General features: G+C 33.7%; 1 protein-coding gene across 1 annotated transcript in view; it reads right to left on the reverse strand.

Annotated features, from left to right (window-relative positions):
* Window positions 1-26140, reverse strand: part of LOC143058019 (uncharacterized) — a 114686-nt gene that overhangs the window by 52306 nt on the left and 36240 nt on the right. Inside the window, exons 25-37 of the mRNA XM_076231479.1 lie at window positions 23827-23893; window positions 22878-22927; window positions 22026-22234; window positions 19551-19625; window positions 18555-18638; window positions 18044-18127; window positions 16531-16625; window positions 10267-10338; window positions 8210-8473; window positions 4413-4721; window positions 2214-2400; window positions 1122-1282; window positions 232-434 (exon numbers count right to left, since the gene is read on the reverse strand). Of these exons, the coding sequence (XP_076087594.1) occupies window positions 232-434; window positions 1122-1282; window positions 2214-2400; window positions 4413-4721; window positions 8210-8473; window positions 10267-10338; window positions 16531-16625; window positions 18044-18127; window positions 18555-18638; window positions 19551-19625; window positions 22026-22234; window positions 22878-22927; window positions 23827-23893 (1860 nt within the window). The remainder of the gene's footprint in view (window positions 1-231; window positions 435-1121; window positions 1283-2213; window positions 2401-4412; window positions 4722-8209; window positions 8474-10266; window positions 10339-16530; window positions 16626-18043; window positions 18128-18554; window positions 18639-19550; window positions 19626-22025; window positions 22235-22877; window positions 22928-23826; window positions 23894-26140) is intronic.

The raw sequence follows: 26140 nt of genomic DNA on the forward strand, positions 1-26140 counted from the left end.
TATATGATGAGTTTATTTACACTACATAACAACCTTCAACAATGAGCAAAAACCCATACGCTATATAAGATTTGTGAATTACTCCAAATAAAAAATGTATACTACTGGGAATGGTTCAATGTTACACAAACCAATGTATAGAAATGACGTAATCAACGATTTTACTCTCGCAAGTCACAGCTAAACAGCTTTCAACAATGAGCAAAACCCAAGATTCAATATTACACAAACCTATGTATGGAAATGATGTAATCACAGATCTTTTTATGGAGATCCTCATCTTCTGTATCCAGCATTCTGATAAGATTCTGCAGGATGGAATCAAACGAGGCAGTGCCATGTAAATCAGGGAAAAGGTCATCCATCAGTTGGCGGACTACATCCATATCTACAGCTGGTAACATACCTTTCCTGTGACCTGACTTACTGTCATCCTGTAATAGTAATACATATTCCAATTCAACACTGTTTGTAACGTTCATTGTGATGGAATAATGTCGTTTACACATGTTTATATACACAGGGACAATGCCATCACAAGATTTAGTTTATAAACAGTAAAAAGGCCATAAAAAGATTCACTGTTTGTAAACAGTGACAGTACCATTAAAAGATTCACTGTTTACACACAGTGACATGGACATAAAAAGACTCACAGTTTATAAACAAAAAACAATTCACTGATAATACACAGCAATATTGCCATTTTAAGATTCAGTTTATACACAGTGATAATACCATAAAAAGCTTAACTCTTTCTACACCGTGAAAATTCCATAAAAAGATTCACTGTTTATAAGCAGTGACAATGCCATTAACAGATTCACTGTATATACTCAGTGACAATGCCATTTTAGGATTCACTGATTATACAGTGACAATGCCATACAAAGATCACTGTTTATTCAGAATGACACTGCGATATTTAAAAAAGATTCAGTTTATTCAGTGACAATGTCATGAATAGATTCACATTTATACACATTACACAGTGACAATGTCATTTAAAGATTCACTATTTATACACAGTGACAATGCCATTAAAAGTGTCACTGTTTATACACAGTGACTCACATATAATGTACCAAATTACTTGAATTGGTCTACTAAGTATACTGTACCTTGAAAGTGACATTAGTTGATTGTTCATCTACAACCATGTTGGTCAGTCTAAATGATGATTTAGTCCTCTCCCGACTCTTTGTGCCTAATGACCTCCTCATCCTGTCTGGAGTTCCCATATCTAAATCTAGTCGGTGCAAATCAAACTTCTTGGACTTTACTGAAAGATGAATAATCATGATTATTGGTCAATTTACATGGGGTAGGGGTCGTTTCCCAAGTACTGTGGATTGATTATTATTTGTTTGATACCAATTTTCGTTGATTTTGATGGTACAGGTGAACCACGAATTTAAATGTTCAACATTTTACAAATTTTCTATAAGATTGTATGCAGACTTGAGCAAAACCATGAAGTCAATTATCCACAAAAATGCAAGTTTTCCTAAATCCAGGAAAATTAATTAATCCATAATGTATACAAAAATTTGCCTTAGGGGGGATTTTTTCTGGGAATGTCAAATATATAAATTGGGTTCAATTTCACAGAGGTAATATAACCATGGGTCATAAATATTCATTTTCTATTAAGATTTCAATAAAATTGTGTAATAATCTTTTTGCCATATTGTAGGTTTGATTTACAGGAAATATATACAAGAGTTACAATTTTCCTATGAAATAAATATATGGGTTAGAATTTTTGCAAAAAGTAATGTATTAATAGGGGGCGTTCTTAAACCCAACCTGGAGGTCTCTACCCACATTTGAATGTGGAGACATGATAATAAACTGTTACAGGAGTATTAAATGTTACACAATTATTACCTGTGACAAACCATTTGTATGTTGAGATGTGATATGAGCATAAGATGTGACACAAGCATAACCTGTTATCCGAGCATAAAATGTGACAGAATTATTAGCTATGACAAAAGAATAAGCTTTAACATTACATGTGACACAAGCATAACCAATGTAACAACCAGACATAGGTGAGACATTAGCCTAAGCTGTGACACTAGTGTTTAAAGACTTACATTCATATTTAGGAGTAGTTGGAGTTGACCGTCTCCTCTCTTTAGGTCATCCCTTGGAGGAGGATGTCGACTGATAAGCCTAAGCTATGAAACTAGTATTTAAAGACTTACAATCATATTTAGGAGTAGTTGGAGTTGATCTTCTCCTCTCTTTAAGTCCTCGCTTGGAGGAGGATGTCGATTGGTTAGATAAAGTAGAACTGGCCCTGATGAAGTTTGACATCTTCCTCCATGGAGTCGTACTATTGGTCGATCTTCTTCCTTCATCATTGTCGCCCCAACTTAATGGTCGGAAATCCTAAAATATTTAAACAGAAAATTATGCGCGATCGTATTTTTTTGTTGTTGACCGTGGGATACCCTCATGGGTAGTCATGGTCCTTAACTACAATGCTAGTTGTTTGTTTGTTTGTCATTATAGCATTTGTAACTTTTGGACCTCTTACAAATTTTTGATCGGTTTTATTTCTATGAGACTTCAGCATTTCCAGTCAACTAACAATTTATAAACCATTAAGGTGTTACACCACTAATTAAGGCTCCGCCAGAAAGCACATACCAGAAAGTAGTACATATTTCACACAAAATAGTTCCTACGCATGAGTGTAACTTTCTAAATGGGTAGAATTTTTATGTTTTTTTGGTATCAAATGAAAGCTGAATGACTGGTGATTATTGTAGAACACTTTTTGACCTATAATTTTGGATATTTAAATAACTGCATTAAATTTTAAAGATAGGGTACATTTTGCCTGTTTGTCAGATCTGAAGTACCTCTTTTGGTAACTAAGTTCTGGGAACCTGTTCTTTCTTATACGCCATTAAAGGTATGGGTTTTTTTTCAGTACAAGACACCATAAAGTGTAGCTTTGGCATGTGATGAATGTCACTTTATTTGAACTTAAAATGAAAGAGCTGTGTCTACTTGAAATTGAGGAATTTAACATGGAAAGGAATGGGGCCATCAATTAGTGGTGTACTTCCTTAAACCTAACAATGGGGGTACTCCTAGCAGTGGTGGAAGATACTGAGTAGAAACATTAAGTGTATATATACACAAGACAACATACAATTGTATATCAAACAACTACTCTAAAGCATAACTGCATTTTTTTTTGAAAATACATTCCCTATGTATATAGAGTCTGCATCTGTCAGTAAAGACAGTAAATATGCAAAAGCTTGGTAAAATAAAAATAAATTTGTTTAGTATTTCCGTAAAAAAACCGAAACATAAGAACACGTAATTCATTTTCTATAACACATACAAAATTTTGTATGAAGCTAGTTCTGGTTACTGTCACTATTCTGAAGTCTAGTCTTCAAAGCCCTTCATAAAGTTTGCCAGATTTGGTTGGGGGATGCAGTTTCCTTCCTACTACATCTTGGAGTAGTATGCATGATTAGTATGACGTCCATTATCACTGAACTAGTATACATATTTGTTTAGGGGTCAGCTGAAGGACGCCTCCGGGTGCGGGAGTTTCTTGCTACATTGAAGACTCATTGTCGGCCTTCGGCTGTTGTCTGCTCTATGGTCGGGTTGTTGTCTCTTTGTCCACTCTCAATTTTATGCATGAATGGTCTCCTCATGGTTCTGTTAGTTGATGAGACTGTAGATGTGAGGATGGATATGAGAGCCTCCACTATACTTTCTTTAGTTTGTTGTGCCATCCCACAAGATAATGGGTTGTTCTATCTTACTCAGAGTATCTATGGTATACTGGACCCATTATTTTTTCCAGATATTTTTTTGCGAATTTTTACTAGTAAATGTGTTATACAAACAGTTGACGAGTAAATGTGCTGTACAGACTTCTACAAGTAAATTTGACTTACAAAATTTCCACAAGTAAATAGTTTTTGGCAAACTTTTGGCAATAATGAAAAGACAAACTTATTCTCACTGAAATAAGATAAGACTGTGCTTTACAAACAATGACCATAAGCTGGTGTTAGAATCTACAACAAACTCAATCTTGACAATAAATGTTAGAAACACAAATAATCATAAGAAAATATGTTATACAAACAATGACTACGAGCTAAACCATAAGCTAGTGTTAGAACTACAACAAACACACAAAAACACACACCTCAATAAATGTTAAGACACAAAAATATCATAAACAAAATATGTTATACAAACCAAATCATAAGCTAGTGTTAAAACTACAACACACACATACACACAACATTTTTTAAAACACACACTCCATAACCTAATAAGTAAAACCAAATGTGCAAATCAAACAATGAATACAAGTGCACCACAAGCCTGTGTTAAAACAACAACACACACTCCAATACCTTCAAATCAGAGCCAGCACGTAACAAAGAGTATGGACCTCCGATATAATCTTGACCGATCTCAGCCTCGTAACCTGGTGGAAAGATATCAGTATCTTCCACTGGCTCGCTGTCATCAAATTCAATGTCATCGTCGTCACTATCAACAAGTCTGACCTTCTTCTTGCCACGACCTCTGCCAACATTACGAGGTCTAGAGCCTGCACCTCCTTGTCGAGAGTTATCTCCCTCTAATTCACTCTCATCTGAAGAGGAGACTTTGTCATCCTCACTGTTTTCATCCAAGAATTTCAGATACCTGGCTTTAACCTGTATCATTAACATTCATTTAAACTTAAATTGTATTATTCAAATATTTTAACCTATTCTGTATTATTAATATAGTTACCTTGACCTATAGCTATATTATTGAAAAAAATCCAACTTAACTGGTATATTAACTTATTTTAACATGCATTATTTCAGCTTAACCCATCTATTTGGTATATATTTAACTTTAACTGTATTTTTAATTAACATAACTTTACACTTTTATTACTAATAATATTGTAAATGCCCTTTTAACTTAAACTGTGCAATCAATGTATCTAAAGATATTAGCTTAAATCAACTTTAACCTTAATTAATATACAAAGAAAAAAACTTTAACCAATAGTGTCAATATAATTTTACTCAAATTTTCGAAATATTTTTAAATACTTGACTAAAGATATCTAAAATAGCTAAATTGTAAAGGTATTTAATCCTAAATTTCACTCAAAACATATCTAAATTTTTACTTAAGGTGGTACCTAACACTACAGCTGCAGGGCTTTCCATTGAAATGGAAGTAGATGGCTGAATTAAAATTATAGGCGGCTATAACATGCGTTCGGCGAAGCCGGACACCCACCAAGCTGTAAGCTTGGTGCCTTACGGCAGGGGGTCTGGGGGCCGCTCATGGCCCCCAGAAGCTCTGGCATAAATAGAGCAAAATCCTGCATTCTCGCAATCTCCTGGCACCTAATTTAATCTTTCAAATGACCATTTTCTATGTATGAAATTAAAGAAAGAAAAAAAAAACTCAAAGAAATCTCATTTTTTTTTATGTCAGTTTTTTATTTTCATTACCTTATGCTTAAAATTCATTTACTTTTAAAGGAGTTTGATTTAAATAATCATCCGGTTTGTTAGAAATCTTGATCGATTTATTTTGCATAACTTTGTGCATTTGTAAACAAATGACCCCCCTTTTCTCTCTAAAGACTGTTACGCGTATTTAAATCATACAATTATTTCTCAAGCATTGACAGAAAATTGATATATCCTCTGATTTTCTATTTTTTTGGGAAAATGTTCAATAAGTCGGATACATAAATCATTTGGAAATGTTATTTATTTGAGGTCGAGTCGACAATATTCTACTTTCGTTTTTGACCTTGATTCTCTGAACACCACGTGGGCTTTGAAAAATGAACTTCAAAAGATACCGATTTCCAGATTCTGAACAATATGATCTACTACACTTTCTTTAATTTGACTAATATTATTCCATAACATAAGATTGTCATCCTATCTGATTGTCTTCACGTTTTAAAAGCCATAACAAGCCAACGAGTTAATGACCATCGGAACGTCTCTATTGTTATCGTTCAATGACCACCGGAACGTCTCTCTTGTTATCTTTGAAAAGAAACGATGCATTCCGACTTTAAATAGACAACCAATCAGTGACCTGAGTTCATGTGAACTATATTTAGCCCAAGGTAAACATTGACTTTTCATTCTTGTTTATCGTGACCGCGACTCTGCGACAATATACGTCTCTCGGCTGCCTGTAAACATTTGAAAAAGATATTTTTTTCTTTTTGAATTTATATTTTTGGCAGTGAAGTAGCCGGCACTTGAAGCCACCGTAAGCGGCAGATTTCCGCCGGCTACCGGCTTCAATGGAAAGCCCTGCAGCTGGGATATAACTCTGTAATGTCAGCTAAATGTTTTAATTATGTTGTGTTGTAAAGGGAATATTAAGCTTCACAGTGATCAATATTGGTGTTTGTCAAACTGCTATATAACCAGTGTAATTTTTCTGACAAAACAGTTGGTTTAAATTTTTTTAGATTTTCATATTGTTATTTAAGGCTCAAAGTAAATACTTTGACAAAATTTTATGAAAATTAAACGAGTCAAATTAATTTTAGTGAAATTGTTGGGTAGCACCTTAAATGATCAAGAAAAACTAATAAACCTATTCATTCTATTATCAGTATCAGAATATTTAACATATACACATGTATTCAACACAGTTAACAATAATGAGAAAATTACCACCTCATCACCCACTCTGCTTAGGTTTTTATTTAAACTTTTGCTTGTGCACACATTTTGTGATCCAATGGATTTAAAAGTGCTACTGTGCTTAAACACACTAAATCATGGTGCTACACTGCATAATCAAGATGAATCTCCACCAAAGACCAAATGAAGTAATATGGATTACCATATGTTCTTCAACAATGAACAATTCCAATATTGCATAAAGCTATAACAGGTCACAATTTTTTTTTTGAGGGAGTATCTGCTGACTTGACTATTAAAATTCAGGATTGTTTGATGAAAAACATTGCAATATTCTTTCAACTTTTAAAAACAAGGTGTTTGAATATTACCGACAGCCATTTAAACAATTTAAGGTATTGAAATATGTTTTGCTAAGGGATGACATCAAAAGATCAATGTAAGATAAAAAACTTAATTCAAATAGTTTTGGGGGGGGGGGGGGGGGGGGGGGGGGGGTTGAACTGCTGCAAGATTTGGTTATCCGACATTGATTTTTACATATATCCATATGGGTCAATCAATTTTTCCCAAATTAAGTTAAGAGGGGGGTGTGGGGGTCAGTGAAAAAACTATGTGAATTAAGTTTTTCATCCTACATTGAACTTTTGATGTCAACCCTAAGCTGACAGGTATTGCTACATTGAACTTTTGATGTCGTCCCTAAGCTGACAGGTATTGCGACATTGAACTTTTGATGTCGTCCCTAAGCTGACAGGTATTGCTACATTGAACTTTTGATGTCGTCCCTAAGCTGACAGGTATTGCTACATTGAACTTTTGATGTCGTCCCTAAGCTGACAGGTATTGCTACAGGTGACTTTACCAACTATGTGAATTAAGTTTTTTATCCTACATTGAACTTTTGATGTCGTCCCTAAGCTGACAGGTATTGCTACAGGTGACTTTACCAATGCTGAGATGTTTTAAGACCTCAACACTGGATACAGGTATTAACAAGAATGTGTCCCTAGTACACAAATGCCCCACTCGCACTATCATTTTCTATCTTCAGTGGACCCTGAAATTGGCGTAAACCCTCTAATTTGGCATTAAAATTTAAAAGATCATATCATAGGGAACATGTATACTTAGTTTGAAGTCAATTGGACTTCAACTTCATCAAAAACTACCTTGACCAAAAACTTTAACCTGAAGCGGGACAGACGGACGGACGAACGGACGGACGCACAGACCAGAAAACATAATGCCCCTCTACTATCGTAGGTAGGGCATAAAAACAGTCTTTCTTTAAAAAGGAACGAAAAAGCAAAGATTTTATAGAAATTAAAATTAAATTTCAAACTAAATTCTGTGCAGCTAAGTTGAAGTAATAACCAAAATAATTACATATACCGTTCATCCCACACCTCCTTAGACTTGTGACGTTTTATCAAACAGTGTGTGCTTAACATCAATGTATTAGTAAACCCATAATTTTTTCATTAAGGATGATATTTCGTGCATTGTGCATGAAATACCTTTTTATTTGACCCTGATCTTTGTCTGGGAGGTTCTGGTTGAATGATTTCCATTTCGTAACCATCAAAAATATCGGCATCAGTTATAGCCTCGCTATCATCAAAGTCAAGGTCATCATCACTATCATAAACCCTGCTCTGTTTTTTCCCTCGTTGTCTGCCATGATTAGGGCGTCCCCCATATCGAGGTGGACGAGATATTTCGTGTTCTGATTCTATTTCAGTCTCTGACTCATCCAAAAATTGTAAATATTTGGCCTTGACCTATATCATTGAAGTTTAATTAAACAAATTTTCTGTTTGTCATATTTACCTTTCTTTTAAATTGCACTAACTTCAAGTTTTTGTCTATAATATCTCAATAAATTAAATTACAAAACGCTAACATAAACTAATTAATTACTGACTCTTATTTCAATTCAACATTTTCTATACCTTAGAAACAAATATGAAGTTTATCAGAATCAGCTGTCAACAAACAGGAGAGCTGGTTGCAGGGATAAGGTTCACTGATCATTTAGACAGCAAGCTAACAAACAAAATTCATAAAAAACAGGAGAATTCACAGCAGATAGGTGATCTGTGAGACGATTTCAGTTTTAGTGTGATAACTATATTTCTTGGAGGTGAAAAGTAACTTCTTGAAGGATGAGCTTATAAATTTCTAAGTGTCTAAAAATTCCTTGACATTTTTGTCAATCATCATAGCAGAAATTCAGTAACAAGGGGGAGACAACCACCTTTTCCCCATTGCAATGATAATCATAAACAGGGATGCAGTAACAAGGGGAGAAATTTTCCTCTTCCAATTGTTCATCACAATAACATTATCAATTATAACAGGGCGAGACAATTTCCTGTTCCCATTATTTCTATTATCAATTATAACAGGGGGAGACAATTTCCTGTTCCCAATATTTCAATTATCAATTATAACAGGGGGAGGAGACATTTTCCCATTCCCATTATTCACAATGATCATCATCACATGGATCCAGAAACAAGGGGAGACATTACCTCTTTCCAATAATAATCATAACAGGGACCCAGAACAATATCTAGAAGAGACTTTACCTCTTCTCAATAATAATCATAACAGGGACCCAGAAACAATATCTAGAAGAGACTTTACCTCTTTCCAATAATAATCATAACAGGGACCCAGAAACAATATCTAGAAGAGACTTTACCTCTTTCCAATAATAATCATAACAAGGACCCAGAACAATATCTAGAAGAGACTTTACCTCATCTCAATAATAATCATAACAGGGACCCAGAAACAATATCTAGAAGAGACTTTACCCCTTCTCAATAATAATCATAACAGGGACCCAGAACAATATCTAGAAGAGACTTTACCTCTTTCCAATAATAATCATAACAGGGACCCAGAAACAATATCTAGAAGAGACTTTACCTCTTCCCAATAATAATCATAACAGGGACCCAGAAACAATATCTAGAAGAAACTTTACCTCTTTCCAATAATAATCATAACAGGGACCCAGAACAATATCTAGAAGAAACTTTACCTCTTTCCAATAATAATCATAACAGGGACCCAGAAACAATATCTAGAAGAGACTTTACCTCTTTCCAATAATAATCATAACAGGGACCCAGAAACAATATCTAGAAGAGACTTTACCTCTTTCCAATAATAATCATAACAGGGACCCAGAAACAATATCTAGAAGAGACTTTACCTCTTCCCAATGATAATCATAACAGGGACCCAGAAACAATATCTAGAAGAGACTTTACCTCTTCCCAATGATAATCATAACAGGGACCCAGAAACAATATCTAGAAGAGACTTTACCTCTTCCCAATAATAATCATAACAGGGACCCAGAAACAATATCTAGAAGAGACTTTACCTCTTCCCAATAATAATCATAACAGGGACCCAGAAACAATATCTAGAAGAGACTTTACCTCTTCCCAATAATAATCATAACAGGGACCCAGAAACAATATCTAGAAGAGACTTTACCTCTTCCCAATAATTATCATAACAGGGACCCAGAAACAATATCTAGAAGAGACTTTACCTCTTCCCAATGATGGTCCTCTTCTGCCTGTTCTTCTTGTGTCTTTGTAACTGGTGGGGCTGGTACCTTTATCTATCAATAGAATTTCATTAGTTTACTCAAAATCAAATAAGATGCCAGTTTTTATATAAATCAAATCAAATTCTCATAAGGGCTGTTCCATTAAAACATAAATGCTGCCCAGTGAAGGCATAGATAGAGACAAATTCAGAAATTCTCTAATATTTTCTTTACACACAAAACAGTATTTGAAACCCACCCATAGTTAAGATTTCAAAGTGCCTTGACATGAATTATCATTGGTATGGTTATATTTATAAATTAACTGTTTACAAAATTTTGAATTTTTGAAATACTAAGGCTTTTCTACCTCAGGCATAGATTACCTTAGCTATATTTGGCAAAACTTTTAGGAATTTTGGTCCTCAATGCTCTTCAACTTCGTATTTTATTTGACCCTTTTAAACTTTTTTGGTTTGCAGCGTCACTGAGGAGTCTTTTGTAGATGAAATGTGCGTCTGGCATATATACAAAATTTAGTCCTGGTATCTATGATGAGTTTATTTACAGATTCCCATTGATGTTTATCATATTTCTTTAAGCATTATTGCCTTGCCTTTATTGATCAGTTAATTACCGAAAGTGTTTGTCGACATGCTTTGTTTCAATCAACTAAAATTGATTGGTAGGTTTTCACCCAGATTTTTTTTTTTAATGAGCAGGTGGGATTTTGTATTTTAAATTCCTTTTTCCTCCTAAACCCTTTTGTTTACTCGAAGACATACAAGAAAACCCACATTGAAACAGGAAGTTTTGAATGAAAAGAAATTATTGGTGGTTACTGGAAATGTAAATGAATAAAATTTGGAAATCATAATTTTTTAAAATTAAAGACCCTTAGTGAGCGCACTCACATACCCCACGTCCCCACATTGTCACTGGAGAAATAAAAATAATTGTTAGAAAAAAAAATTGTATAAAAAAAAGAAATTGAATCATAATTTCCTGTCAATATGCACATCTACGTAGTAATTGTCCTTATTATCTAAAAGTTTCATGAAATTATGGTGTGTGGTTTCAGAGGAGTTGCGATGACAAACTGTTGCAGTAGTATATTGAAGCAAATAAGTTCAAAGAGACGTAATTCCTAGGAAAAAAAATTAATCGTAATTTCCTGACGATATGCACATCTACATAGTGTGTCCTTAATATCTAACAAGAGGCTGTCACAACAAAAGCAAACCGGATTTATTAACATTTATTAGTGTCCTGCCAATATCACAAGAACCATAACTGATGAACGGTGAAAGTGAAAATCGTCAATATCAAAGGAGTAGGTCCGGAAAGGACTCATTTTGGCCTCAAATTTCAGTTTCATCTGACGAAAGATTTTGACCACTTTTTAAAGACTTAAGTGTCTATTTCACTTGATTTAATTAGTATAAGTGAAAGATTTTTACTGATTTAGTCATTAAAAACGATCCGATTCAAGCTCAAATATGAAAAATCTCTCAAATATGCCAAAAAACGTCACTTTTCAGATGGTTTTTGTCAAAAATGAAAGTGGCCGCATCCGTGTTCATCCACAAACTTTATGTATGTTATGTATTATCATAAAATACAACTTACATTTCAATATTAAGGATGAACAGGAATGCGGCCACTTTCGTTTTACAAGGAAACCGTCTAAAATTTAACTAAAATGATAGAATTTTGAAGATTTCAGTAATTTAGCATGACTTAATGGTGCTACAACCCGATATATGTGCATTGTATTGTCAAAAACAGCCCATATTTATGTAGCAGAAGCATTCAAATGTCCAATAAATAACTAAAAGTTTACATTTTAACAATTTTGTAAAACTGTTATATTTTGGGGCCAAATAGGGGTCTTACCGGACCAGGGGTTAAAAAATCCACTAGCCCGACGCCCGGGACTAAAGTATTTAGGCATCGGGCAAGCAAACTTGTAACCCAATATGCCCGACGGACTAGTGACAAAAAATTCTTGGCGTTTCTAAAATAGAAAGGGGAAACTCCCCTCATCACTTTTCTATCTTAGCCAATTAGATTTGACTACGTCATCGGAGATTCCCAGAATTTGAACTGATTTTGTACAAGTTTTTAAATAGAACAAATAACTCTGGATGGATCCCGTACTTTCAATATCGATGTATCAGTACAGGGAGTATTGTACATTGCTTATGCAACCTGATTATACCGTACCTCCTTCTGAATGATTTTTTGCAATATAAATGTGAATCCTTTTTGACAAGAACCTGACTTTTGTTAGATATAACATTTGAAACACGTGCACATGTTATGGACGCCATTTTGTTTTTGTTTACATACTGTGAAAAAGATTCCAGACCATGATCTAAACATTAACAGTCTTCAGAAAACTTAAACTTTATGCAATAATATTCATCAATCATGATAATCTTCATTGATATTCAAATGAATTCGAGTTTTAAAGAAATAAAATTTATAACAAATACAATATTAGTTTAGAGATTGTGCTCAGGTTGTAATCTATTTATTTATAGCCAATAATTAGCTTACCTGTGATAAAAGTAAATATAGACATTACTGTACATCGTTTATAAAACAATTATAAAAGACCAAATTTATTGATGGTGATATTTATTCACATAAATATTTGAGGTCATTTAGTTTATTTTAATAAAAAGAATTTTAAAACTAAAAACAAATATGAGCATTACATAATTCAGCAGCTGATAATTCCTTTACACAAACGTGATGATGTATCTGATAAAACCCCTCCAATTCTTAAAATACCCATGTATAGCAGTGGTCAAGAAATGTATCATCTTGGGATTTGGTCAGCTCATTATTACAGAATATTCAGTGAATATTCAATTATCAATTAATTGAATATATCTGCTAATGTCAGTAATCCGATAGTTTTTGCTAACATAAGTTTTGGGTATCCAATTTGAAAAAATCTACTGTACAATGGAAAAAACGTTAACTTTATAGAATTCATTGTAATTGCAGCAAACTCTGAATTTGTAAGTCATACTAGGGCTAGCAGGTCAGTTTTGCTGGGCAAGTAGTTTTTCCAACAGGGCTAGTAAAATCCTCCTACCAATTAGCCCTGGGCTAGTGAGCTACAACAAAATTTCTTAACCCCTGCGGACCTACTCCTTTGACCTCCATTTTGTCATCAGTATCCACATATTAAAATTTGAAAAGCTTAGGTTAAATGGTTCATGAGTAAATGCAACAACATGAATGGAAACGCCATTTTTCGATCTTTCAAGAACTCCTGAACGGTAAAAGTAAAAATCGACATTATTGAACTTGACCTCCATTTTGTCATCAGTAACAACGTTAGCATATTAAAGTTTGAAAAGCTTTGGTTGAACAGTTCATGAGTAAATGCACGGACACAACTGGAAAAGCCATTTTTCACTCTTTCAAGAAACATAACTCCTGAACGGTAGAAGTCAAAATCATCATTATTGAACTTGACCTCCATTTTGTCATCAGTAACAACATATTAAAATTTGGGAAGATTTGGTTGAACAGTTCATGCGTAAATGCACCGACACGATTGGAAATGCCATTTTTCAATCTTTCAAGAACCATAACTCCTGAACGGTAAAAGTCAAAATCGTCATTATTGAACTTGACCTTCATTTTGTTGTCTGTGACAACATATTAAAATTTGAAAAGCTTTGAATGAATGGTTCATGAGTAAATGCACGGACAACATTTGGTTGCCGACCGCCCGCCGTACATCCCCAAATCAATAACCGACATTTTTGTCACAAAATATCCGGTTAAAAAGGTTTCATGAAATTATGTTGTGTGGTTTGAGAGGAGTTGTGATGACAAGAAATAGGACTGACGGACGGACAGACAGACGGGTCAAAAACATTATACCCTCCGCAACTTTGTTGCATGGGGTATAATTAAAAACATCAGGGCGGGTGGGGATTAAAATCTATCAAAACTAGAGGCTCTCAAGAGCCTGTATCGCTCACCTGATTCTACTTGGGTTTTTGAAATCATATGAAAAAATATAAAATTTGGCTAAAAGTGACAACACAACCTCATTGATAAGGAAAGGAACATGTTTAATTTCATTCAAAAGTCCCCCACTGGCGGCCATCTTGGATGGCGGATCGGCTACAAAGTAACAACACTTGGTCAGCACCTCATAAGGAACATTCATGCCATGTTTGGTTTTATTCCATTCAGTGGTTCTCTAAAAGAAGTCATTTGTATGCATTTCCCATAGGGTCCTATGTTAAACTAAGTCCCCTGCTGGCGGCCATCTTGGATGATGGATCTGCTACAAAGTAACAACACTTGGTCAGCACCTCATAAGGAACATTCATGCAATGTTTAGTTTTATTCCATTCAGTGGTTCTCTAAAAGAAGTCATTTGTATGCATTTCCAATAGGGTCCTATGTTAAACTAAGTCCCTGCTGGCGGCCATCTTGGATAATGGATCGGCTACAAAGTAACAACACTTGGTCAGCACCACATTAGGAACATTCATGCCATGTTTGATTTCATTCCATTCAGTGGTTCTCTAAAAGAAGTCATTTGTATGCATTTCCCATAGGGTCCTATGTTAAACTAAGTCCCATGCTGGCGGCCGTCTTGGATGATGGATGGGCTACAAAGAAACAACACATGGTCAGCACGGCATAAGGAACATTCATGCAATGTTTGGTTTCATTCCATTCAGTTGTTCTCTAAAAGAAGTCATTTGTATGCATTTCCCATAGGGTCCTATGTTAAACTAAGTCCCCCGCTGGCGTCCATCTTGGATAATGGATCGGCTACAAAGTAACAACACTTGGTCAGCACCACATTAGGAACATTCATGCCATGTTTGATTTCATTCCATTCAGTGGTTCTCTAAAAGAAGTCATTTGTATGCATTTCCCATAGGGTCCTATGTTAAACTAAGTCCCCCGCTGGCGGCCATCTTGGATGATGGATTGGCTACAAAGTAACAACACTTGGTCAGCACTCCATAAGGAACATTCATGCTATGTTTGGTTTCATTCCATTTAGTGGTTCTCTAGAAGAAGTCATTTGTATGCATTTCCCATAGGGTCCTATGTTAAACTAAGTCCCCCGCTGGCGGCCATCTTGGATGATGGATCGGCTACAAAGTAACAACACTTGGTCAGCACTCCATAAGGAACATTCATGCTATGTTTGGTTTCATTCCATTTAGTGGTTCTCTAGAAGAAGTCATTTGTATGCATTTCCCATAGGGTCCTATGTTAAACTAAGTCCCCCGCTGGCGGCCATCTTGGATGATGGATCGGCTACAAAGTAACAACACTTGGTCAGCACCCCATAAGGAACATTCATGCTATGTTTGGTTTTATTCCATTCAGTGGTTCTCTAAAAGAAGTCATTTGTATGCATTTCCCATAGGGTCCTATGTTAAACTAAGTTCCCGGCTGGCGGCCATCTTGGATGATGGATCGGCAACAAAGTAACAACACTTGGTCAGCACCTCATAAGGAACATTCATGCCATGTTTGGTTTCATTCCATTCAGTGGTTCTCTAGAGGAAGTCATTTGTATGCATTTCCCATAGGGTCCTATGTTAAACTAAGTCCCCCGCTGGCGGCCATCTTGGATGATGGATCGGCAACAAAGTAACAACACTTGATCAGCACCTCATAAGGAACATTCATGCCATGTTTGGTTTCATTCAATTCAGTGGTTCTCTAAAAGAAGTCATTTGTATGCATTTCCCATAGGGTCCTATGTTAAACTAAGTCCCCTGCTGGCGGCCATCTTGGATGATGGATCGGCTACAAAGTAACAACACTTGGTCAGCACCCCATAAGGAACATTCATGCTATGTTTGGTTTTATTCCATTCAGTGGTTCTCTAAAAGAAGTCATTTGTATGCATTTCCCATAGGGTCCTATGTTAAACTAAGTCCCCCGCTGGCGGCCATCTTGGATGATGGATCGGCTACAAAGTAACAACACTTGGTCAGCACCTCATAAGGAACATTCATGCCATGTTTGGTTCCATTCCATTCAGTGGTTCTCTAGAAGAAGTTCAAAATGTAAATTGTTAACGACGACGACGACGACGGACGACGGACGCCAAGTGGTGAGAAAAGCTCACTTGGCCCTTCGGGCCAGGTGAGCTAAAAATTTAATTGGCCTTACATTACTTGAGGGAAAAATGAAATCAAAACAGCTGAAATTGTTTGGCAATGTCATATTCTGTATACAGTTTAATATACTAACAGATTGTATAGTCCAAGTATCTTTCTTCTTTCTAAGTGGTGATGTTGGAGCTACGTAGCCTAGCTCTTTCCTTACAGCAGAGTTTGGAATATAACCTAAGAAATATAAACATAATACTTATATATTAGGTTATATAATAATAAAATGAAGGTGTTAGAACTTAACCCTGATGACGAATCCGGTTGGCATACTTATATACTCAATCAAAGCAAAACCTGTAAAACTTGACCTCGATACAAAAACACCAAAACAAAACGTTAAGCCTTTTTCAACTGATTTTTATAGTTCGTTCGTATGTTGTACTGTTATACCACTGTCCCAGGTTACAGGGATGGTTGGGATCCCGCTAACATGTTTAACCCCGCCACATTATTTATGTATGTGCCTGTCCCAAGTCAGGAGCCTGTAATTCAGTGGTTGTCGTGTGTTTATGTGTTACATATTTGTTTTTCGTTCATTTTTTTACATAAATAAGGCCGTTAGTTTTCTTGTTTGAATTGTTTTACATTGTCTTATCGGGGCCTATTATAGCTGACTATGCGGTATGGGCTTTGCTCATTGTTGAAGGCCGTACGGTGACCTATAGTTGTTAATGTCTGTGTCATTTTGGTCTTTTGTGGATAGTTGTTTCATTGGCAATCATACCACATCTTCTTTTTTATACTTTAAAATTTAATCTTACAAAATCACCAAAAGAAAACCATCAAAATTTCACCTCAGTACATGAACAAAACATATACTTTTCCATGTCCATAACTTTGTACAATAAAACACTTTTATGGACTGGTTAAAACAATTTATTACATTGGTTGCGATGAACTACATGGATTCCCCATTGAACTAAAAACTGATAATTGCACATGTGAAATAAACATGGTTATTTCACTCCTCTGACGTCATACAATAATAAGCTTTGTCAAGATGTTGATAACGTTGAATTAAAACAAATTGAGAATGCCTAGAAACAGATATAGTTCCTATCTTTTCTACTCTAATTTCATTAAAAAAAAGCTATTTGCCTATGTTATAAAAAGAATAACTAATCAAAGAATTCAAATATCGAAAATATTCAACTCATGACCGAAACAACACTGATTACCGGTATTTACTCATGCGCTATGCATATTCTTGACTGAACGTGTTGTTCCGCCACTGATGAATATTTTTGTCTATTTGAATTATTTGATTGGTTATTCTATAAATAAATTGAGGGGTGTAATAAAAACACTTTAGTGGCACTACTGACTACTGACAATGCCATAAAATATTGATTCTAAAGTAAAAACATCTATTTGTTTTTCGTTTATTTTTTTATATAAATTTGGCTGTTAGTTTTCCCGTTTGAATTGTTTTACATGGTCATTTCAGGGCCTTTTATAGCTAACTTTGCTCATTATTGAAGGCAGTACGGTGACCTATAGTTGTTAATTTCTGTGTCATTTTGGACTCTTGTGGAGAGTTGTCTCATTGGCAATCATACCACATCTTCTTTTTTATATCTATGTTAACTTACCATCAGGAGCTATTATTGGCTTCCGGTTGAACAAGTCACGTTCCCATTGGGATAGCTTCTCAAAGTACAGTGTATCACTCTTTCCTGTAAAACAATCAAAGCCATTATATAAATTTACTACAATTATAATAATTTCTGCCAAAAGCTATAAAACACTCTATATAAGACATTTATACTGCAAGTTCAGGGATGTTGATATTATTGCGCAAATTGAGAAACTATCAGCATTTCCTGATACAGCAATAATTAATCTCAAATTTCTGTCAATTTTTCAAAAATTACAATAATAGAATTTGCATACAAAAATTTTGAATTAACAGAGTATCTCAAACAATTTAAATAAATGTTATCTTTTATATACTGTTCCTTTAATTTAGAAGCAGAATTTAGAAATTGCATTATATTCTGATAAATGTGATGCATATCCCCCACTGAGTTTCATTTAAAATTAAAAAAAATATATTACAAAAAAATTATCATTTATAGTAACCATTTTAATTTTGTTTCTTACTTCTCTCTTCCCTTGCTTTTTCTATCCTCATTCTTTTAGCAGGTACTGGTGTCGGAGCTGAATAACCTCTATCAAATACTGTATCTGGAGAAAGAATAGCAACACATACATAACGGAAATTCTTTCAGCTTTATACAAAAATACGAAATTAAGGTCATAATTAAAATATAATCAAGATCTTGCAATAGAAAGTGAATTCCTCAACACCTTGTGTTCCAACCTTTCAGTTTCCATTTAAAACCATATCGGTGACTAATCTCTCAAATATATCAATATATTTCAACTTTGTCTTTACTTATACACCCCAGAAATCCACCATTTTGATTACACTGCTCACAAGGATGATAACTCTACCAATTGGAAACTCAAACAATTTGTCCCAATCATGGTCACAGATTTCAGAATTTGACTTTTTAGGAATGTCTTTAAAAGGTCACTTCCCAACAGTGACTGCTTAATACAGGTTAACTGAATCCATGAATATACAAGATTTTTTTCAGTATCCAGGAAACAGTTATCAAAGGTACCAGGATTATAATGTAATACGCCAGACGCACGTTTTGTCTTCATAAGACTCATCAGTGACGCTCATATCAAAATATTTATAAAGCCAAACAAGTACAAAGTTGAAGAGCATTGAGGATCCAAAATTCCAAAAGTTGTGCCAAATATGGCTAATTAGAACCCAGGAAAAACAAGTGAAACTGCAAGCTACTGCTACTGATGATACCCCAAAATATTTCAGTAAAAAAGTTATTGAGTGATGCATCTGAAAACGCATCACAATGTATAGCTGAAACCAAATTTCAGAAATCCTTGTAAGTTCCTAAGAAAAAATGCGACCAAAAATATTCATGGAACGGACGGAAAGACTGATGAATTGACTGATAGATGAACAGACAGAGGTAAATCAGTATACCACACTTTTTTAAAATAATAATAAATGAATTCACAGTATGATATCTATAAAAAACAAAAAAACAAAAATGTTCCTACCGTCTTCTACCATTCCTGTGTGTTTTGCTATCTTTTCTACTTTTTTATTACTTTCCTTTTGAACTTCTTTTACATCTAGATGAAAGAATGAATGAATCTTTATTGCAAAAGCATAGATATGCTATGGCAAAATAAACAACATATATTACATAATATAAAACATGAATAGACAGCAGAGAACAATAGTATAATACAATGACATATAAAGTTATGAGACTATATTTGATCAAATATTCCATGCAGCTTTTACATAATTACATAATTTGATTTACTAGAAGCTTTAATTACACCTCAGTATGTTTTTTCTATATAAAAAATAATGAAATAGTTTTGCTAGTTTTGCTATTTCATTCCAGTCTATTTGCCAGTCAATATATAATTTCAAAGACTATTACCCTGGTTAATAGTTTTATAATCATTTTCCCAGTACTTTTTCATTGGACAATAATGACGCCATTAACTATTCTGCTTGGATTTGTATGCTTGACAACGTCAAACTCGAATATCGTTAACAGTATAATCTGATTGTGCCAATCGTAATTTCATTTACAAGAAGCAATTTCAAAACAGAAAGAAAAATTTTTGCAAAGCATTTTTTCATGATCTTTAATATAGTACTAAATTTATAATATGGGTCTGCCGTCGTCTTCTAAAACTGTATTTGCGGCCTAGTCTTGATTGCAATTAATGAAGATTTTAATATTTACAAATACAACACGGACTATAAAAAAAATCCTCCATAGTTCATCTTGTGCCTGTCAAGTTATGTGACATTTTCTTTCTTTTCTTTCAGATGATATATGTACACTTTTAGAAAATTGGTTTATTTGGTAAATTAAAACTCTTAATGACTGTGTTGTTCTGCATAATAAAACACCTAATGACTGGTTGTGTGGGTAATAGCAAGTTTGTTGTCCCTTCGCATACTTCGTATCTCAGGGACAACAAACTTGCCATTACCCTCACACCCAGTCAATAGGTGTATAGTAGCATATGCAATAGTTTGTGATTATTAGGTCAAGAAAAATAATAATTTGGTAAAAATTGTGTGATCTATATTCAGATTCAGATGGAAACAATTAGTCAGATAAACAATATTGAAGAAAGGATGTGCAAGTTCTTTTCCTTTTTTGGGGCAACAATGATATATAATTTGTTGAAGATAATTGTGGGGTTTTTTTTGTTGGTTTGTTTGGTTTTAATTGGGGGGGGGGGGGGGGATGCTTTCACCATATTTGCAATTTCTATTTATCAATATATTCCCTTTTGGAATTTTTGAAACAAGGATCATTTAAGATGATGAGATGAAAGTAAAAAAAAATGATAATTTGTCAAAAATGTTGGTAAAGGGCAATACATTATAGGATATAGATTAGCTATTATTTTCAGATTCTTTTTTTTATCATAAAGCACTTTAACATGTATCTGTTCTTATACATTTTTGGCTTTCAACTATTCCGTTTTTGAGCGTTACTGATTAAGGTTAATCAAGAAATTCACTTCAGACGCATGAAATTTAGAGTGTTGTTTATAGTTTGTTTTCTTTTAAGGTATTAAGCAAAAACTTGAACAATATAAAATTAGCTGCGTCGGATATATAGGATGACCTTATGCATGTGGACCTTGATAATTTAAAAAAAATTCAAATACGAAATGAAAGATGAATTTTGGTCTGATTTATATGGTTCTTGTATCAACTCAATTTTCAAACAGTTACAAACTTCTTATTGAGATGTTTTCAACCCGAAATAAGTTAACAGATGTACTGATATATATATTTGTATAAGGTCAATTTCTATCTGAAGCTGCCCAAATGTAAACAAAATTTGAGCTGCGTCGGATAGAAATCGACCTAATGAAAGTGACGTATACATGTACATTGCTAATACTTTTATTGATTTTGTGACATTCGAATGCGGAATAAAAGATTGATGTTGGTCTGATTTGAGGGTATTTGTATGTTGCGTCAATTTTCAAACAGTTACAGACTTTGAATAGAATTTTTTGTCAACCCAAAATTAGTTAATAGATGTTTGGATATTTATTTGCATAAGGTCGATTTCTATCCGACGCCGCTCTTTTCTTACACGATGCCTGAAAACTTTTAGTGACAGCTGGTACATACCTACCAACTGTCACTATTTGTGGGGGATTTCCCCCATGGAAGCTCCCAAATTAAATTTTTTAAGGAGCAATTATGTCCACAATTTTTACAAAACAATTAATTTTACAATGAATTGAGGCTTATAAAAGTTAAAGAAGCCAAAAAACAACATTACACTGTATTTGAAGGCCCCCTTGAAGTTTTTTTTAGGCGTATGGCAGCCATCTTGCACGCAAAACCCCCATGGGCATTTTGAAAACTTGGCAGGTATGCTGGTATTTCTATAAAATATAAACAAAATTTCTTACACAATGCCTGAAAACTTTTAGTGACAGCTGGTATTTCTATAAAATATAAACAAAATTTCTTACAAGATGCCTGAAAACTTTTAGTGACAGCTGGTATTTCTATATAATCCTGCTTCACAATAACTTCCTCAATTTTAATATCAGGATTACACGGAGGTACCCTAGGGGTTAATTCCAAATCTTCTAAAATATCTTCTTTTTCAACAGGTTTCTTTTCTTCTGTCCTTTTTGTAAGCGATAGGGAAAACTTTGGCAAGGCTTGTGGATCAAACCTTTGAATAGACAAATATTAAATATATTTTCTTCTGGTAAACAATAGAAAAAACTTTGGCAAGTCTTGTAGATCAAACCTTTGAATAGACAAATTATTTTCTTATGCAATAGAGAAAACTTTGGCAAGGCTTGTGGATCAAACCTTTAAAAAGACAAGTACAGAACAAACATAGAAAGTATTCCTTATAAAATTTTATTTTAGCATGCCATTAGGTAAAATGTAAAATATATAAATATATGAAGTGATGTTTTAATAAAAAAATCAAAATAAGAATGTGTTCACTCATGCCCAATTCGCAACATCAATTTCTAAGTTCAGTGGACCCTGAAATTGGGGTTAAAATCTAATTTGGCATTTAAATTAGAAAGATCATACCATAGGGAATATGTGTACTATATGTTTCAAGATGATTGGACTTCAACTTCATCAAAAACTTTAACCTGAAACTCGCACTATCATTTTCTAAGTTCAGTGGATTGTGAAATTGAGGGTTCAACGTCAAATAATAACACAGTTTTTAAAAACGTTAAAGTGACCTACAGTTTAAAATAAAACTGGGAAAAGGGGAGTGGGGAGGGGGGTTAAGTCTTAGGCAACAATATTTAACAAGTAAGGAATGTGCCCAATTAAATTGTACTTACCATGGTTTGATTCTATGGTTGTAAGCTAAAGGTGTTTCTCTGACTTCATCCTGCAAAACAAAATTCAAGCATGAAACTTTCCAAACAAATTTCTGACAGATCTGACAAGTTAACATCATGGTGGAGTTGCTGAACAAATATAGAGTCCTTCTCATACTCATATATAATTAATTTCTGAGGAACTATTTGTTGAACTAACTGATGGATGGACAAGGTGAACGTAATAGAGCCTCCACTTTAACCCTTTCACTGACAAATCCGTACTAGGATTCACATTTCAGACAGTTGACGATGAGTCCCGGTTTTCTAGGATTGGAATACCACTTTTATATTTCCAGCTCATAACCTTGCAATCAAGAGTTATCTTTCTTTGTTTGAATACCAGGATAAAAGTGTAAAAGTCAGATGAGATTTATAGAATTTACGAGAATTTAAAAAAAGGGAATATTTTTTTATAAAGAATATGGAAGAATTGAAGCCAGACCTGTATACTTTTTTTTACATAAAATTCTGTTTTATGTGCAAAACATTTGAAATGGACATTATCAGTATAAGGAATTTGTTCAGCCTTATTGAATTTTTCAACCTTTTGACATTTTGGGTTAAAAAGTCGAATTTTGAGAATTTCATCCAAATACGAAAAAATTTAGTGTTTATAATCAATTTGAGAATGGAAATGGGGAATATGTCAAAGAAACAACCCAACCAAAGAACAGACAACAGCCGAAGACCACAAATGAGTTTTTAAGGCAGTGAGAAAATTTCGCACCCAGAGGTGGTCCTCAGCTAGACCATAAATAAAATAGTGCACTAGTTCATTGAAAATGGATGTCTCACTATAAACTCCAAAACATAAATGAACTAAAATTAAAAACATACAAGACTAACAAAGGAGAGAGGCTTCTGACTTTGGACAGGTGCAAAAATGCATTGGAATTAAGAATCTTACCTTGAATTCTTGTCTTGTAATTCTTTCTAAGTAATTCTTTGGGAAGTAACTTGTCAATGGAATCGTACTGCAAGAGATAATATACATCAAATGTCAAATTAATAATGAAAGCTAACATTCTAAATCTTAGTTTAAATTACACTAGATTCAATTATTTAATGGACACAAAACACACTATGTGTTATTCATATGAATAGTTGAAAATCGGAATAAAAATTAAAGCTAACAAAACAACATTTTCAATAATCTTTCTGAATTCTATATCAGATTTGCAATAAGATGTCTTTAAAATAAAACAAACTGATTGAAATATTCTAAAACTTTCTTCCTTAAACCAAAGGATATTAAGAGTTGTAGCATATCCCCTTGTCTTATGCAAAAAAACTGTTTGTGGGGAAATTTGAAAGTTCTATCTGGCACATTCATTTTGAGTAATAGCCCTCATATGTCAACAGTATGGCATTCTCTTATCCTAAACCTTATATAGCATTAGTTTTACACCTTGTACATTAGCATTTAGTACTTATCCAGATACACTGCTGATTCATATTAGTAAATTTTGTTTGAACAGATTAAGTTCATAACCATATTTTTACAAATTTAAAGAAAAAAATAATTTGTTTTTTTGACAAAACTAAATATGGTGTAAAATAAAATAGTAATCAGGTCAATATTTATCCTCAACATTGAAAAGTAAAGTAATGTTAAATAGATACATCAACATTTCTGATTAAATATAAAAGCTTGAAGAAACACTTATAAATATGCAACACTTATATAATTTTACAACTTTTAAAACTATTCTTAGCAACTGTAAATTCAGAAATTATTGCGTGCATTTATTATTGCAATTTTGTCATTTAAAACTACAATGTGATTTAATGTTTGGGACATCAAGAAAAATCCTGTTGAATTTCATATAAAAAAATTCAAAATGGGAGTTTAAGGGCATACGATACAGTTTTGATCCTGTATTTACAAGTTCGTGGAGATTTGCATATAGGCTATTTTTTACCTGATTAAATCAAATATGTAATAAAAAATATACCTTCATGTGCTACTTTTTGAGTAAAATGAGGTCGAAATTTTGTATATTTGCTCAAAATTCAGATTTGTGGCCGTAATTTCTTTTTCGAAAGAAAGACATAACTTTTTTGTTATAAAAGATAAACACAAATTGTTTTTTGTTAAATAATCGGTAATTTCTGTATTTTATGAGTATTCTAAAAAATTATGCATTTTTTGTTCAGAAATAACTCAAATTTATCAAATGTTCATGAATTGAGGAAAATACGTCATTTTTTGCTGCATGTTTATCAAAATTAAAAAAAATCCTCTATTTACAGTTTTATAAAATTTGGGTCACATAATCTCCCTGTAAAATGAAACAAATTGCTGTTTTGAAAAATAGGGGTCCATGAACTCATTTTCAAATTAAATCAGTTTGAATGATAACAAGAGGCTCTCAAGAGCCTGAATCGCTCACCTGGTAAACAATGCCTTCGGCCATGTTTTTTGACGAAATAGAAAATAAAACACAAACTTTATTTTATACACCCTACTGATCATTCAAATGAAGTTTGGTTGAATTTGGTTGAGTAGTTTTAGAGGAGAAGATTTTTTAAAGTTAGCAAATATGATGAACAAATTGTGAAAAAATTGTCATTAAAGGACAATAACCCCTTAAGGGGTCAATTGACAATTTTGGTCATATTTAATTTATTTGTAGATCTTACTTTGCTGATCATTTTTGCTGTTTACAGTTTATCTTTATCTTTAATGATATTCAAGATAATGACCAAAAACTGCAAAATTTCCTTAAAATTACCAATTAAGTGGCAGCAACCCAACAATGGTTTGTTTGATTCATCTGAAAATTTCAGGGCTGATAGATCTTGACCTAATGAACATTTTTACCCCATGTCAGATTTGCTCTAAATGCTTTCATTTTTGAGATATAAGCCAAAAACTGCATTTGACCCCTATGTTCTATTTAAAGTAAGGGCGGCCATGTTTTTTGACGGATCAAAAATCGAAGCACACACTTTGTGCAGGATAATCTAAGGAACTATCATGCTAAGTTTCATCCAAATCCATTCAGTAGTTTCAGAGGAGAAGATTTTTTAAAGTTAGCACATATGATGAACAAATTGTGAAAAATTGTCATTAAAGGACATTTACCCCTTAAGGGGTCAATTGACAATTTTGGTCATATTAACCTATTTGTAGATCTTACTTTGCTGATCATTTTTGCTGTTTACAGTTTATCTTCATCTATAATAATATTCAAGATAATAACCAAAAACTGCAAAAT

The sequence above is a fragment of the Mytilus galloprovincialis genome, chromosome 14, assembly GCF_965363235.1.
Source record: "Mytilus galloprovincialis chromosome 14, xbMytGall1.hap1.1, whole genome shotgun sequence".
NCBI lineage: Eukaryota > Metazoa > Mollusca > Bivalvia > Mytilida > Mytilidae > Mytilus > Mytilus galloprovincialis.